At 42.4% G+C, this 17612-nt stretch overlaps 2 protein-coding genes across 9 annotated transcripts in view; one reads left to right on the top strand and one right to left on the bottom strand.

The window, feature by feature from the left end:
- The window catches only part of LOC123759100 (gamma-aminobutyric acid type B receptor subunit 2), a 331390-nt gene that overhangs the window by 172173 nt on the left and 141605 nt on the right, over positions 1–17612 (bottom strand).
- The window catches only part of LOC138364892 (uncharacterized), a 425505-nt gene that overhangs the window by 326770 nt on the left and 81123 nt on the right, over positions 1–17612 (top strand). The window contains exon 2 of one of the 8 annotated variants that reach the window (XM_069324946.1): positions 10137–10211. The exons of 3 other annotated variants lie outside the window; for them this stretch is intronic. In XM_069324946.1, coding sequence (XP_069181047.1) covers positions 10137–10211 — 75 coding nt within the window. Of the gene's footprint in view, positions 1–5413; positions 5894–10136; positions 10212–17612 lie in introns of those variants that run through there. 4 more of the 8 variants (XR_011228603.1, XR_011228604.1, XR_011228601.1 and 1 more) reach the window with 4 other exon arrangements.

Here is a 17612-nt window from a genome sequence, read left to right as displayed (position 1 = left end):
AAAGATTGAGGAAAGATGTACACGTTCGTAAGTGCTTGCGTAAATACTTTCGTGAATCTGGCTCCAGGTCTCTGAGGCGGGTCAGACGGACTCCACCTGTCACAGGTGGAGTGATCCAAGGGAGGGAAAATGGCGGCAAAGATTCCAGAAATATTCCTCTGATATTTCTGACCCAATTTTCTTGTCAGCATCCACTGCATTTCAAAGGAAATTATTATTATTTTTGTTCCCCCACTTTCTGTTCCCGCATTTTTCTCATTTCTCTTCTGCTCTTTCTGTTTTTCTCATGTGTTTTTTTCTTTTCTTATTTTATTAGAGGCTAATAATATTAAGTATCTCCTATCTTTAATCAGCAATAAAGTCTTTGCAAAATTCTAAATTCAAAGCAACCGTGTCACGCTTCAGAATAATTAAGCTTGACACAGTTGCTTTGATTTTAGAATTTTGCGCCAGACTTTATTGTTGATTAAAGAAAAAAAAATTTTTTCTATATTTATTTTGACTATCAAAGCGATTATTGCAACTTCAGAACTACAAGGACTTATACAAAGTAAATTAAACTTAATGCAAAATAAATTTAAATCATAAAAACCAAAAACATATTCCAGATAAAACAAATAATTCGAATCAATGCAAGTTTTCAGAGCCATCGAGATTTATCTCAATAATGTGATCAAATTGTGCTTTTGAACAATCAGGAAGGCAAGGGAACTATCAGGTGGGGAAAGCGCCAAGCCATTACGACTATCTAGCACTTGGAAGGGGTCAGGATAAGGATTTGGGATGGGACGAGGACTGGAATGGTGCCCAACCACTTGGACGGTCGGAGATTGAACGCCGACCTGCATGAAGCATGACCGTCGCTCTACCGTCCACCCCAAGTGGTTGGGCACGAAGAACAATCAGGACATTTAGAGGGATCACGCTTCTTTTAACAAATATATAACGCGACGCTTCAATGCAACTTCTCCATCGTCATCCCTGATTACTGCATTTTTCCCTTAATTTCTGTCTGCATATCTGCATGTCAGTCTCACTTTTAATGGTATGTAGTAAATGAAGCTTTTGGTTGAAAAAAAATGTAATATTCTTGAGCCCATGTAAAGAGACTGGAGACTGATACAGTGCCTGGCACTCTGACTCTGGCACTGTGACTCTGGCACTGTGACTCTGGCACTGTGACTCTGGCACTGTGACTCTGGCACTGTGACTCTGGCACTGTGACTCTGGACAATGAATGCTTCATTGTTCATACCGATTCATACCTATCCTTTTCCCTCCCTCCCTCCAACCTCTCTGTCCCTTCTCTGTCCCTCTCTCTCTCTCTCTCTCTCTCTCTCTCTCTCTCTCTCTCTCTCTCTCTCTCTCTCTCTCTCTCTCTCTCTCTCTCTCTCTCTCTCTCTCTCACACACACACACTCTGTCTGTCTGTCTGTCTCTCTGTCTCTCTCTCTCTCTCTCTCTCTCTCTCTCTCTCTCTCTCTCTCTCTCTCTCTCTCTCTCTCTCTCTCTCTCTCTCTCTCTCTCTCTCTCTCTCTCTCCCCCCTCTCTCTCTCCCCTCTCTCTCCCCTCTCTCTCCTCCCCGGCTACTCCCACCAACCACCACTTCCCTAATTACTCATTAAGTCATTACTGCCACCGGGTGATCAACCCTTCTTTCTTCTTAACCCTCTCAGTCGTCCCTTTTCTTTTCCACTGCTCCCATCTCCTATGAACACCTTTCTCTTTCCTATCTTTATCTCCCTTTCTTGTTTCCTTCTCTATTCCACTAGCATCTAATCCCTCCTACTTTTCTCACACCCTATTTCTTCTCCCCTTTCTCATTTCTCCTTTCCTAAACCTTCATCTGTAACCCTTTCTCGTTGCTCTTTCTCCCACTGACCTTCATTCCTGTATCGTTTACCATCTTGTTTCGTAATTTCCTTGAACTATTTCTTTTTTGCAATATATATTTTTGATTATGTTGTTCTCTCCACATTTCACTTATTTCTGTGCCATGGCCTCTCTCTCTCTCTCTCTCTCTCTCTCTTTTTCTCTTCCATATCTCCTCTCCCCCTCTTCGCTACCTTCCTCAAAGCGATCCATTAGACCAAACTGATGACCTTTGGCGTGCAAAAATCATGAGACGCTCAGAGATAACTTGAATACTGTCTTCGCGGGTCGTTAGACTGTGTTGATATAGTTGAGAGAGAGAGAGAGAGAGAGAGAGAGAGAGAGAGAGAGAGAGAGAGAGAGAGAGAGAGAGAGAGAGAGAGAGAGAGAGAGAGAGAGAGAGAGAGAGAGAGAGAGAGAGGCAGACAGACAGGCAGACAGACAGAAAGACACGGAAACACAGATACACACTGAGCAATACTGACAGAAGAAACGGAATTGCTTTCACTGTACATGACAAATTTGCAGAGAACACACACATTTACGCGCGCCAAATAATGCACAGGAGAGGGACTCCGTATTCTTGTTTTAACGAAATACGTTAAATGAAATGGATTATACATTTCGCATATTAATTGCAAATGAGCCCTTGATAAAGAGAAAATTGATGGCTTCAGCTTCAGTTGATTATTTGTTTGCTCAAGTGGAAATGTGGATACTGGTTGCTGTTGGTGCTTGAAGACTAGTATACATAGACGAGGTGAATGGTTATGTATGAGTGTATACATAGACGAGGTGAATGTTTATGTATGAGAGGAGGTATGTTGGTGGAGATGTTGGTTAGACTCATGTTGGAATATGGTCGATATTTCCTCATGATTTTACCTGTACACACACACACACACACACACACACACACACACACACACACACACACACACACACACACACACACACACACACACACACACACGCCCACTTACCAGTACACACATTCTCCTCCACATATTCTGCTCACTTTTCCGCATATCTTTTCCCTCAAACAGCCCCCTCCCCCCCCCTCGTTACCACTTACTCAGTGCCTTCTCGTTCACTAGTCACGCACACACAGTGGGTTCTCGTTATTAGTCAGGAGTTGGCCCAAAACGATCCGACACGATCCGTCTAGAGTCGTATTGACCTGATCCGACCAGATCTGATACGAATTCAATCCTGCTTGAAAGTATGTAGTTAACGAAAGCAGTTTTTCACGCTGTACGACAGTTTGATTCAGATCAGTTGAGTAATTCAGGCAATTTGCCTGTTCCGAGAAAACAGACCATATAGTAATATAGGAGTGTGATCATGAGCAGACAGGACCATATAGTGGAGTTCATCCTATAATGCTCATTTCGGTTCAGATAAATATGAACATTTATCTGCCTGGTTCTGTTCATAGGTACAAGCCCTATCGGGAATGTCCACAAATAGATACGTCGACGAATGTTTGTCTCAGGAAATATAAAAATGGCCATTTTAAACTGGTAATGAAGCGAGAAATCTGACCAGTTCTAAACAGTTATTCCAGTTAAATATGCAGCTTATAGCCAATATTTTGATTGTATGTAGCACAATTCACTATTAATGCTACCATTTATTTCGTGATAGTATCTGTTAAACAGTTAAGGAACTAGATTTATGCTCCATACCTAGACAATACAGGTCTGAATATCCCGCTGATATTTTTACATATATCTGGAAAAGGTACGACAATTGAACGTGTGATTTTACTACATATAAGCAAATATTGACCAAAAGTGAAAGATATTCCATTCGCAATTTTCGAAATGAAAATTTAGAATTAAACAAATACATTTATATAATGTAATCACTATACAAAATTATACAGTAATCACTAGGTTGCTTCGTAATCATTTTCATCTCACTATGACAGAAATAACATCTTTTGAGAAAATTATACAATTACAATTACAATCATCATGTGACACACACATGATATTTGTGGTACCAGAAGACATAGCTGAATTTTCGAAGCAGTAAAACAGTGGAAAAAAGATCACAGAGCATCTCAACGTCTTGACAGTTGATAGACTGTTCCTTCTGGTAGACAGTGAGCTCATTCCAGGTCCTGGTTGACTTCTGGTAGATAGTGAGCTCATTCCAGGTCCTGGATGACTTCTGGTAGACAGTGAGCTCATTCCATGTCCTGGTTGACTTCTGGTAGACAGTGAGCTCATTTCGTGTCCTGGTTGACTTCTGGTAGACAGTGAGCTCATTCCATGTCCTGGATGACTTCTGGTAGATAGTAAACTCTTTCCAGATCGTGGTTGACTTCTGGTAGACAGTGAACTCATTCCATGTCCTGGTTGACTTCTTGTCCACCGGGTTGACCTAATAACCTTACGTAACAAATACCTAACTATGCATGAACTCTACTCTAATTCAAAATAATTTTACTTTATACATGAAAAGAGTCTGTTTGTATTACACGGCGCGTTAAGCTGGATGAATTCCACTTGAGGGGTCGTCCTCCGCTTTAACGACCCTAAGCTGAGCACGAGTTGTAGAACGAGCGTCATTGACGTGAAATATTCTTTAAAGTTCACGAAATTAAAATTTCTCGAGTCACTCCACTTGTCTAACTACGGCTGAATTGCTGTCAGCCTTTTACGTGGGGAAGTATTCAGGCGTCCTTTGACTTGCTTCCAGTCTCCTCCTGTATCTGGCCTCACTCTTCTAATTTTAAATTAATTGCTGCCATTTTTTAAATTAATGCCGAAAAAATATGCATATATGTGATGTTCGAGTTGCGGCCGTCCTCCAAAAGCTTATATGTTCTTTTTACAAAAAATAGTTCAGTCTAAATAATAATAATTTGACATCTATATCTATAGGTGTTGATCAGACCACACACTTTAAGTTGAAGGGACGACGACGTTTCGGTCCGTCCTGGACCATTCTCAAGTCGATTTGAGAATGGTCCAGGACGGACCGAAACGTCGTCGTCCCTTCACCTTCTAGTAGTGTTGTCTGGTCAACATACTTTAGCCACGTTATTGTGACTCCTCGTCTGTATATCTGTAGATATTAGAGATTTTGCCATATTTAAGATATTGGCTGAAAAATACTTGACATTTGAGCTGAATATGTTCGATTTTATATTGAAGAGTGTGCTGCGCTAACTTCATGTGTTCGAAGGCTACCAATGCCTCTCCTTCCTGAGTAAATACCTGTAATTACCAGTTGAATCAAATCATCTAACTTGCACGCTAAATTATACACAAAAAATGAATTATTTAACAAGGAATTTATGTACGTGAAAATATCATTTTGCATTTCACACGGACAAATACACGAATCCAGTTAATCCTAATAGAACCTCAGGATTATATAACTATACCCAGAAGTGTACCGACTACTCGGTGAATATGTAAACCAAGAGTTTACTTTAGTCCTCCACAATGTCCACGACCTAAAATATTTCTTGTAGTTGGTCAGGAAGCACAAAAGTGAGGCCTTAATAACCCTCCACAGGTGACTTGACCTCGGCTTTCCCCCTCAAAACACCACCAGCAATAAAGGAACGACCGAACCACCGACGAACACCTGGCCATCCCCGTCTCGCCCAACAACAAGGAGACGGGCGCGGCCAGCGAGGAGTGCAGGACACATTACTTAAAAAAGTCTTATTTCTGGGCGTTTGGGAACATTTTCCGCCAGAACTCTGAGTACGGCGGCCTGGAGACTCTACTCCAGAGTGAAAGTGTGAGTTCAGTCGAGAACGAAATGATTGTTTTTTATGTGTAGACTTGATTGTTTCAGTGGGTGTGTACGCTATAGGTACTCAAGGGTTTGAAAATTATGGCGGCTGGTGATTTACAAAACCCGCTACAGCTAAATTTACAGCTGTGTAAATCGCGATTTACATAGAAGTTTGAGTGGCCCCCACCAAGATAATAGCCATGAACTGGCTGAACCAAAAAAAAAAAAAAATACTACATATAAAGAAGGTCAAGTTCAGTGTAAGTAAACTTTTGATAATTTTGTTTTTAATAAGATATTTTATAAATTATATTTAGTACACAGCGGTTATAAGGTATATTTCCGATATATAAAACACGCTGTTTATATGGAATATTTCGGATATTTAGAACACAGCGTATAAAAGGAATATTTTTGTTATATACTACTCGACGATAATATAAGGAATATCTTGAATATATAGTTTATAGCGTATATAAGGTTATGAAAATCATTGTTGGATTATACTGACTTCATAACTTTTGAAAATTCAAATATAACGACCATGGTTAAGCAACGGTCAATAACGATCGTTAAGTATCCGTTATTTAGGAGAAGCCACTCGACACAGTCCGTACTTAAGTAGATAAGTAAAATGAGTGCAAATAAAGTGGAAAATTGAAGGGATTTGTGAGATATGAAGAATAGGTATATATGGGAGTATGTAGACGAAAAAGTGTGTGTAGGGGTGGGGGGGGGGGGGGGAGAGGGGGATGTTTTCACCTACTTGTGCATGCGAGGGGGTTGAGCTCTGGTTCTTTCGGCCCGCCTCTCAACTGTCAATTAACTTTTTTCATCCCCCTCCCCCCAGGAAGCAGCCCGTAACAGCTGCCTAACTCCCAGGTGCCTATTTACTGCTAGGTGAACAGTGTCATCAGGGTGAAATACACCATAAATCCGTGGAGGATCTTTATTCATAGCTTCTTTCAATGCGTTACACATGCGGATAAGACATGCGTCGGCGATGTCTCTTGTACGTTGACGCTTTCGAAGTGCACCGCCCCCTCGAAGTGCACCGCCCCCTCGAAGTGCACCGCCCCCCTCGAAGTGCACCGCCCCCCTCGAAGTGCACCGCCCCCCTCGAAGTGCACCGCCCCCCTCGAAGTGCACCGCCCCCCTCGAAGTGCACCGCCCCCCTCGAAGTGCACCGCCCCCCTCGAAGTGCACCGCCCCCCTCGAAGGGCACCGCCCCCCTCGAAGGGCACCGCCCCCCTCGAAGGGCACCGCCCCCCTCGAAGGGCACCGCCCCCCTCGAAGGGCACCGCCCCCTCGAAGGGCACCGCCCCCCTCGAAGGGCACCGCCCCCCTCGAAGGGCACCGCCCCCCTCGAAGGGCACCGCCCCCCTCGAAGGGCACCGCCCCCCTCGAAGGGCACCGCCCCCTCGAAGGGCACCGCCCCCCTCGAAGGGCACCGCCCCCTCGAAGGGCACCGCCTCCCTCGAAGGGCACGCCTCTAGGTCACACTCTCAGCTATTCCCGCGCGACCATCTGGCCATCACAGGAGTCAACAGTTGTCAATACCAGTTTTGACACGTGACGTCTCCATCAGTCACCACGTGACAGGGGCGTCGCGTGCTGTGTGACAAGACCTTGCTCGTCTCGTCACGTGACGATGTTCTGTCTGGGAGGACGGTGGGGGGGGGGAGTGAATGACACGGTGTGTATGTAATGACAGGGTGAGATTAACTCGTGGAAATTAATTGGATTTGTAATTGTCAAGGTGATTAGCTGACGTTACTGTCGCTAATAATACATATTACATGTCACATAAATCACGTTACAGATCATTTATCTTACTTTAACTTGTCTATGAAACTCTTTAGTTATTTTTTTTCAGCCTGTTATCTTATTTTCATTAATTTTCAAATTTTGTTCGTGTTTGTACTATATTGAGACTAAGGATTTTCAAAGGTCAAGATCCCCTACAGTCATTATTTGAACGCACGAACGTACGTATGCGTGTGTTGTATTCACCATTTATGTACTGCCTATTTATGCAGGGTCGAAATAGGTTCCTAGCCCCACCTTCCGAACGTTCTTAGAAATAGGTTCCTAGCCCCACCTTCCGAACGTTCTTAGATTAATGCAATGATTCATTTCTCCAGCTTTTATCCTATTTACATTGAAAATCAGGAACCTAATTAGCTTCAACAATTTCTGCGTCCCTGTGTCGAACCCATTCCATTTACTGACAGCTATAACACAGCTTTGATAATATAATATACGTAGCCGATGGCTGAGCGGACAGAACACTGTACGCGTGATCCTGTGGTCCCGGATTCGATCCCGGGCGCCGGCGAATAACAATAGGCAGAGTTTCTTTCACCCTAATGCCACTGTTACCTTGCAGTAAATAGGTACCTGGGAGTTAGTCAGCTGTCACAGGCTGCTTCCTGGGGGGTAGAGGCCTGGTGGAGGACCGGGCCGCGGGGACACTAAGCCCCCGAAAACATCTCAAGATCTCAAGATAACACTGAAAAAATTATTCCTGACGCCTCTGATTCCTTTACGTCTCCAATTTGTGTCTGTGTTCCCTCATTCTGTTGTTGCTAGCTTTGAACAACACTGTGTTGTCTACTTTGCCAAATTCTTAAAGAATCTTGTATTATTAATTCGTGTGTGTGTTTGTCTGGCTGTTTGCACACTATTTTAATGATGTGTAATCTTATTGACAATTAAATTTATTGCAAATGAGAGAGAAAGAGAGGGAGAGAGAACGAGAGAGAGAGAGCCATTGTGAAAGACCAACATGTCAACATCTTGCCCAATCGCATCTCCTCTATGAAGTCTGGACCATTAGCGTGTGACGCCAGAGAAAAGGTGCGAAATGACAGGTGTAATTAGATTGCATAATAGACTTTAAGATGAGGCAGTTGTTAATTCGTGCAGAATCTTATCTATCGCATGATAGTTGAAGTGGATGAAGGTTGACCAACGGTACCCTGAGGACCTTTGGTAATCTTGAAGAACAGAGGCCACGGAATACGGGGTGGGGTCCCTCGATTGTTTCAAGCGTGGGTTGGACATGTATATGAGAGGGATTGGGTGGTTATAGACAGGAGCTGTTTCGTATGACCCAATAGGCCTTCTGCAGTTACCTTTGTTCTTATATTTTTCTACAGTGTCTATAACAGCTGAAATTTAAAAAATTTTTTTACAGTGTATATAAAATTTCAGCTGAAATTTTAGTCAAAGAATTAACAAGTAGAAAATTAACAATTAACAAATTACCAACTCAAAACTACACGTGTATCGGTTAGCGATATCCAGTATTTTAGAATCGAATAAAATATTAGTATCGGCCATCAATTATTATTGACGATCCATCCGTTACAGACCATCGTAAATCCTATAGCGACTCCTATAAGGCATATAGGACTATAAGGCATATATAGGACTCCTATAAGGCGCCCAGGACAAGGATACCCCTCTTTAACTCCAAGAAAGAACCAAAATAAGGGGTTCACCCCCCTCCAAAAAAAAAAAATAACCCGAAAGTTTGGAGGCTTAGAGCAGGGATGGGGTGAAGGGGGGGTTAATGGGGGTTTAGGGGGGGGGGGGTTTAAGGGGGGTTTGGGCCGTTGCTCGCGTCTGTCGATACGTCGATATTGGCTTAAGCCAGGAGCGGTGGCGGGCGTGTTCCACCCGTTATCTATAGTAGTTGGGGGAGAAGGGGGGATTGTGGGTAGGGGGGGGGTCAGGTTGAGTGTAATGAGGGGGATGTGCATGTTGAAGGGAATGGGGGGGGGATGCATGTTGAGAGCGAACTATATATACTGTGTGTGTGTGTGTGTGTGTGTGTGTGTGTGTGTGTGTGTGTGTGTGTGTGTGTGTGTGTGTGTGTGTGTGTGTGTGTGTGTGTGTGTAAAGTGGCTAAAAAGTAGGGTGTGGCAAGCCCCAAGTCTCTACAGGCCTCGGTCATTGGACGGGCGGGCAGAAATATTCATGCATACATATATGCATGCATACTCTTTTAACGGATAGGCTAGGACTACCCTGCAGTGCCCGGGTCTCTCCCCCTCTACTCTATTTGTTACTTACTCCACTTCCCAAATCATCGCCCTGTTCCCTCACTTCTCCTAGTGTTAATTAATTCCCTCTCTTCCCCCCCATCCCCCCTCTCCCCTCCCATCCCCCCCCCTCTCCCTCTCTATTCCCCCTCTCCCTCAATCCCTCTGTTCCCACCTCTATCCCTCTCTACCCCCTCCACCCCCCTTCTTCCTCCCCCTCTACCCCCCTTCTTCCTCCCCCTCTACCCCCTCTCCCCCCCCCTCCACCCCTGTTTACACCCCTCTATCCCCCTACATTTCATTTCAAATAAGGTTTAATTGGGGAAACTGGTCTTTAAATACATGATTTAATGTGTTATTATTTTTATTTAAGAAAATTTGGTAGTCCGTTTATTGGTTAATTTGTGTAATTCAATATTCCTTTGCCTTCTTTGATTTTTTATTTCTTACATAGGTGGATACAAGAGTAGCGGGAGGTTCCAGTCTTCTGTTTACAGGCCGAGGGAGGGATTCCGTCTCACAGCTTATGCTTAGTGATGTCCTTTGTCTCTGTCTCTGTCTCTGTCTCTGTCTCTCTCTCTCTCTCTCTCTCTTCTCTATCTCTCTCTCTCTCTGTCTCTATCTCTTCTCTCTCTCTGTCTCTGTCTCTGTCTCTGTCTCTGTCTCTCTCTCTCTCTCTCTCTCTCTCTCTCTCTCTCTCTCTCTCTCTCACTCCTATTCCAGATTTTATTCAAAGTTAAAAAAATGGCCATTATATTTTCTTCTCGTAAATTTCAAGAACTTTCTCGTTTCATAAGTTAGAAAATATGCCTAAAATGTTAGTTAAATTACTTGTATGTTCAGCACTTAATATTTATACAGGAACATATTCACTTCCCTCACCATTAATATATTATTTATTTGTTATACACATTCACATTATTTATGTTATAAACCACAGTCCACTATAACCGTTATCAGAGGGTCATACTTACCCACAATCAGCATGAAGACTGTCAGGGAATACATTATTTATATGAGGATTTATATACTTATCAAATGAGGATGATAATTGGATTTATATGAATATTTATATAATATTCTGATCAAACAAGTTGTTACCTTGAAGAGGTGCGTCGTTACATCAAAGACCTCACACCTCTACATGATAATACGAGAGCTCTTTTATTTATGTCAAGAACAGTCTGTTGCCTCGTTCATCACACTTCTCAACTAGTCTAGCAATTCGCCATTTTATTAATAGAAATTCGCCATTTTATTAATAGGAATTCGCCATTTTATTAATAGCAATATAGTCCGTGTTTAATTAAAGTGACACTAAGATTTGTTCTCGCCTTAGTTGTGCTTGTGGGGGTTGAGCTTCGGCTCTTTAGTCCCACCTCGCTACTGTCACTCAACTGGTGCTCAGGGGCCATTAGCCAGATTCACGAAGCAGTTACGTAAGTACTTACGAACGTGTACATCTTTCTTCAATCTTTGACGGCTTTGGTTACATATATTAAACAGTTTACAAGCATGAAAACTCCCCAATCAACTGTTGTTATTGTTATAAACAGCCTCCTTGTGCGTCGGAGCTCATTAACTGTTTAATAATTGTAAACAAAGCCGCCAAAGATTGTGAAAAGATCTTCAGGTTAGTAAGTGCTTGCTTAACTGCTTCGTGAATCTGGCCCCAGACTTCTGAGCCTATTGGGCTCAGTGTGTGTGTCTGAAAACGTGAACCCCATCTCTGATAAGCTGGACTTTGTTTTTTTGTAAACCTGTAAAGTGCTTCACTTGTCATGCGCGATTAAAGTTGTTTCTGTAACTTTTTTGTTTTTAATCACGGGGGCTTTTTAAGGGTAAATTTGTCGATACGCGAGTTCCTTTATTTATGACAACAACCGTCTACAATGTTTACGTTCAGCTGGAGCAGTGTTGGAGTAGATTATCCTCCAGCTGGAGCAGTGTTGAAGTAGATTATCCTCCAGCTGGAGCAGTGTTGGAGTAGATTATCCTCCAGCTGGAGCAGTGTTGAAGTAGATTATCCTCCAGCTGGAGCAGTGTTGGAGTAGATTATCCTCCAGCTGGAGCAGTGTTGGAGTAGATTATCCTCCAGCTGGAGCAGTGTTGGAGTAGATTATCCTCAAGCTGGAGCAGTGTTGGAGTAGATTATCCTCCAGCTGGAGCAGTGTTGGAGCAGATTATCCTCCAGCTGGAGCAGTGTTGGAGTAGATTATCCTCCAGCTGGAGCAGTGTTGGAGTAGATTATCCTCCAGCTGGAGCAGTGTTGGAGTAGATTATCCTCAAGCTGGAGCAGTGTTGGAGTAGATTATCCTCAAGCTGGAGCAGTGTTGTAGTAGATTATCCTCCAGCTGGAGCAGTGTTGGAATAGATTATCCTCCAGCTGGAGCAGTGTTGGAGTAGATTATCGTGATTATTTTCCACAGTGACTGGTAGATTAGCTATTGTTTTCTGGAGTCTTCAGATCAGAGCTATGTTGAACTGAGACCAAGTGTTGATATGATCACCACATACAAAATAATAAAAGGAATCGACCAGATTGACAAAGAATAATTCCTGAAACCGGCAACTTCAAGAACAAGACGATACAGATTCAAGCTAAGGAAACAAAGGTGCCGAAGAAATATTAGAAAGTTTTCATATGCAGAGTGGTAGACGGTTGGAACAAGTTAAGTGAGAAGGTGGAGGAGGCTAAAACCGTCAGTAGTATCAAAGCGTTATACGACAAAGAGTCCTGGGAAGACGGGACACCACGAGCTTAGCTATCACCCTGTAACTACACTTAGGCAATTACACACGTGTATAATTATTAGCATTCAAACGTACACATAAATGAGGGACATTACTGACGGTAATTGTCATATCCTCTCGTATGTAATACAACCTCCGCCTATCTCCTCAAAATAGTGAACGAATTACCACGAGCAAACAATAAATTATGCGCATTGTTAGACGACATAAAATGAATTAAACATGTTTGGAAATGCGCAGATGGCATTTCAATATCGAAATCTGGCATTGGAAATTTGCATTATTGCCTCATTATTCAGGAAACTGTATTATGCATGATGATTTCTCTTACCAAATTAGGTGTTATTCATATGTTTGTGTTGGTTGGTGGTTAGTTGTGGTTTGTTGATGGTGTGGTGATGATAGTGGCGGTGAATGGTTGCTGGTTGGCTGTTTCCTGATGTTGGTAGCTGGTTGGATCTTGAAATTGCTAGTTGGTTAGTTCCTGATGATTATTTAATTGATTCGTTAGATATTAGTGCAGTTAACAGATAACAGTGAACCACCCGGGCGGTGAACATCCCTTGTATACACCCACATTGTTGCACTATTATCAAGCTTCTACAACCTTGTTAATCACGTGGTGAGGGCTGCCGTGTCGCTCTCGCGGAAGAGACGAAACCTGTTTATCCCACCGTCCGATTCCTTACCGTCTCCCCGACACAGGCTTCGACTCCTCACGCTAGAGAGTCAGTCACGGCAGGCTATGAATAAGTTACACCCTCCTTCTCACCACCAAGCCAACGCCAGGATCAATGGACGAGATGCCGCCTGCCGAGTCCTCTCAAGTCACAGAGAAGAAAACCGGGAAAGAAATGAAAGAAAAAGAAATTTTGCACCTTAAGCTTGAATGACAATTTTGCTTCTATTTTCTTTGAGATTAGACACATTTTGAACACTGTTATAAGGAAAATTGTATTTTTAAGGGTGTGTGTTTTATAGGTTTCTAATTTTTTTTATTGTAGAGATTTACTCTGATTATTTGATTCTGTATATCCTCTTCCTCTCTCCTTCTTTCTCCTACTTCTCTACCTCTTTACTTGCTCGTTTTTAACTCCTTTACAACCTCTTTTCTCCTCTACCTCTTTCCAGACTTTCCAGACATATTTACCTACTTTCCTCTACAATAATCTCTTTAAACTTTGGCGAGTTCTTTCTTCCACACGCTTCTTCCTTCACTTCTTTCTTCCACACGCCTCTTCCTTCTCTTCTTTCTACGTCCCCTTTTTCATTTATCAAGGATTCCCTTCATTCAGCTCCCTACCTGTATATATATATATATATATATATATATATATATATATATATATATATATATATATATATATATATATATATATATATATCTTTCTCTGCCTCTCCTCGTATTCTATTCCTTCCATTCTATTCTTTATCTACTCCTACTTTCTACTTCATCTACTACTCGTGTTGTATCCATGTTCTTCAATGGCTGCTACTCTTATTTTTCTGTTCTATTTTCCCTGTTCTTTTTTTTCAAATGTTGCTCCTTTTTTTTATTCCTCATCCTCTTGTACTTTCTCCCCTTCCCTTCTGTTCCTTTCAGTTCTGTTCTTTCTCTCCAGTTCGTTATCTCAGACGAGGAAGTTATTTACCTCTCTCTTCTCTCATTCTTGCTAGTTTATACCGTTTACCGTTAATTGTTACTCCTGTTGGTTTCTCCTCTGTTGTATCAGTTCTGTTTTCTATTTGTTCTCTGTACTGTTCTCTGTCCTCTCTGGTCTTTCTGTTCTCTCTGGTCTCTCTGTTCTCTGTCCTCCCCCCTGCTCTATGTTTTCTGTTTCCTCTCGCCTGTCTCTCCTGTTCTGTCCTCTCTCTCTGTTCTCTGTTCTCTCTGGTCTCTCTGTTCTCTGTTCTCTCTGGTCTCTCTGTTCTCTGTTCTCTCTGGTCTCTCTCTTTCTCTGTTCTCTTTCTCTGTTCTCTCTTTCTCTGTTCTCTCTTTCTCTGTTCTCTCTGGTCTCTCTCTCTGGTCTCTCTCTCTGTTCTCTGTCCTCTCTGGTCTCTGTTTTCTGTTTCCTCTCGCCTGTCTCTCCTGTTCTGTCCTCTCTCTCTGTTCTCTGTTCTCTCTGGTCTCTCTGTTCTCTGTTCTCTCTGGTCTCTCTGTTCTCTGTTCTCTCTGGTCTCTCTCTTTCTCTGTTCTCTCTTTCTCTGTTCTCTCTTTCTCTGTTCTCTCTTTCTCTGTTCTCTCTGGTCTCTCTCTCTGGTCTCTCTCTCTGTTCTCTGTCCTCTCTGGTCTCTGTTTTCTGTTTCCTCTCGCCTGTCTCTGCCTCTCGGCCGTGGGAGTGACCCGGGAATAACTGAGGACACCGAGGCAATAAAGTGTTACCCTTGGGACTCGGGGAGGTAGTAGAAAGAGTGAGAGAGAGAGACTTGGAGATTGGCAAGGAAGAGGCGAGGAGAGAGGGGGGAAAAAAGAGAAGGGGAGAGGTGAGAGGGGCGTATAGAGGGGTGAGAGACGGTAGAGAGCGATGAGAGAGGTGCAGGAGAGAACGGAAAATAAACATAGCCAAAATGTATACAGAGAGAGAGAGAGAGAGAGAGATAGAGAGAGATAGAGATACACACACATATACATAGATATACAGACGACATAGGTAATTAACATATGGCGTTAGTAATGTGAATGGTAATTGGTTGAAATTATCTGTAATTACTGTTCATGATTTTTTTTTCAATTACGTCCGTATTCAGCGGAATATTTGTTCAATAACCTCGGTATTTAATGGGATCAATCTTGAGTAATGTCAGTGATCAACAGGATTAATGTGCAATAACACCAGCGTTCAACGAGCGCACTGTTCAACTACGTTAGTTTCCAATAATGCATATTAAAGTATTCCTATCTTCTAAACTTAACTATCAAATTGCAATTAATTTAAATTAAACCTAGTCTCTCCTAGGCCCAAACAAAAGAGAAACAATTAAATCCAGGATAGACTTCAACAAAACAGAAATAGACTCCTCGTCTGTCTGTCCTTGAAAAGAAATGGAGCGTGGAAAGCTCCTCTTGTCTCCTGGGAAAAAGATAAGAATCATGAAAGAAAAATGAGTAGGAAAGTTCGTCGTTTTTCTTGGGGGAAAAAAAATCGGACAAATGATTCTGAAGGTAAATGAGCTTATCGCTTCTCCTGGGATTAAAAAAAAATTGGAGGCTAATCTAGTAGAAGTTGGTAGAGTTTTTTGATATAATGCAACAAGTTACCAAAGTGTTTCTCTCCCTCTCGTAGGAGGGAGGGAGAGGGAGAGAGTGTGAGAGAGAGAGAGTGAGAGGGAGAGAGTGTGAGAGAGAGTGTGTGTGAGAGAGAGAGAGAGAGAGAATCTACAAAGGATCTATGACTGTCTTGGGATGAATAGCGTTGTGAAAGGTAAAGTTACTTTAACCTTTTCCTCTTTTTTAAAGATGGAGTTTATTGATATTTTATTTCTGTCGTTCCTAGGGAAACAAAAACAAAAAAGGAATAGGTGGAAATGAAATTTAATAATAAACGGTGTATATAGCGATCGACCAAACATAGGGGCAGATACAAGTGGCAGAGATTAACGACAAATAACGTATAAAACACACAGAAAAAACACAAACCAGGTATTAACGAGAAAAAGAAAACGAGGAGAAACTTTATCCTAACCCTCCATCTCCTAACAAAAAGTGAACACACACAAAACTGGACTCTATACAAAAGCGGAACACCAAAAAATCCCTCCCAAAAAGTGTTCAAAAGCGCATCCCCCTCCCTGTAGGAAATGCATTGTTATTACCAGGATGGGCGAAGGTGGCTTGATGTTACACTCTCTCACATACTTACTGTCATCCTGGGGAAAATATTATCAGAGGGTATGGCCAGGAGCTTCCAGGAGAGAGAGTTGGGTGGTGAGAAGATGGCGAACGTCGGGAAGAAAAGGGAGAAGGCGAGAGGAAGAGAGAGGGGGGACGAGATAAGAACTGTAGAGTAAATTAAGGGAGAGGGGAGAGAATGAGGGGGGGGAAGGGGGGGGGGACAACTGTGAGGGATTAATGATGGTAGAGTATCATGACTTCACTGTATTTTGGGTTTATAATGTTATTTCATCTACTGGTACATAGTATTCCCCCCCCTTATCTCTATCTCTCTCTCTCTCTCTCTCTCTCTCTCTCTCTGTCAAATCGGATATTTTAACTACCCTCTAATTACCACTATCACTGGTGACAAATTAACAACTAACTATCATCTTTCACCCCATATTCTTACCCTCGTATACCCATCTCTTCCTTTGCCCTTCCTTACCTTTCTCTACCTTAACTTACCCTCCCTACCCATCACATTCCCTCCCATTCTCCATTATATTCCCCTCGCCTACATTACATCCTCATTCCCTTCATCTCCCAGCGCATCTGGGGTTACCTCGGATGCTGCATCAATCCCTCCCCTCCCCCCTCCGTCCTGATCCAAAGATTTTCACATAGATACACGTCTCACGTTATTGCTATTCAGTGTGTATGTTCTCTTTACCCTCTCTTCCATCTTCCTCTTCCATCTTCCTCTGTCCCTTTGCAATCATTCTTCCTCTTCATTCCTTTCCTTTATGATTCTTGGAGATCAAATTACCTGCTTGGTTTTCCCTGTAATTCGACTTAATGACCGACGTTATTATTCGGGATTGTTGTTTGGTTCTTTGGTTTAATTGCCCACATAAACAACAAAATATAATTTTGTTCTTGTTTGTGTATTTACGACGTTTGTTGTGGCTTTGTAGCTTGTTTGGTTGTTTCTTTGTTTCTTTGTTTTAGTTTGTTTTCAGTTTGGCCCTATCTTCGTGTCGAAGCCATTTTGTTGCTGTGGCTAAGTGACTAGTTGAATGTCATTCCATTGCTTTCCGTCTTTTCTCTCTCCTCTCCCTCTCTCTCTCTCTCTTTCCCTCTCTCTTTCCCTCCCTCTCCCCCCCCCCCCCAATTTTCTATCGCAGGTACGAAGCCAAATATAACTGGAAATTAAATCAACCTTCTGAAACCTTACATTTAATACGAAAAGTTGTGGAGTTCCGCGCAAACAGCGTTTTAAGCCTTCAAAAGAATGATTCGTGTATTTCCTAATTAGAGAAGCTAGTCAGTATTCTCAGCCCCAAACACCAGTCAAAGATGCTA

This window comes from Procambarus clarkii, chromosome 15, assembly GCF_040958095.1.
Source record: "Procambarus clarkii isolate CNS0578487 chromosome 15, FALCON_Pclarkii_2.0, whole genome shotgun sequence".
Lineage (NCBI taxonomy): Eukaryota > Metazoa > Arthropoda > Malacostraca > Decapoda > Cambaridae > Procambarus > Procambarus clarkii.
This window is presented reverse-complemented; position numbering and strand designations above follow the sequence as displayed.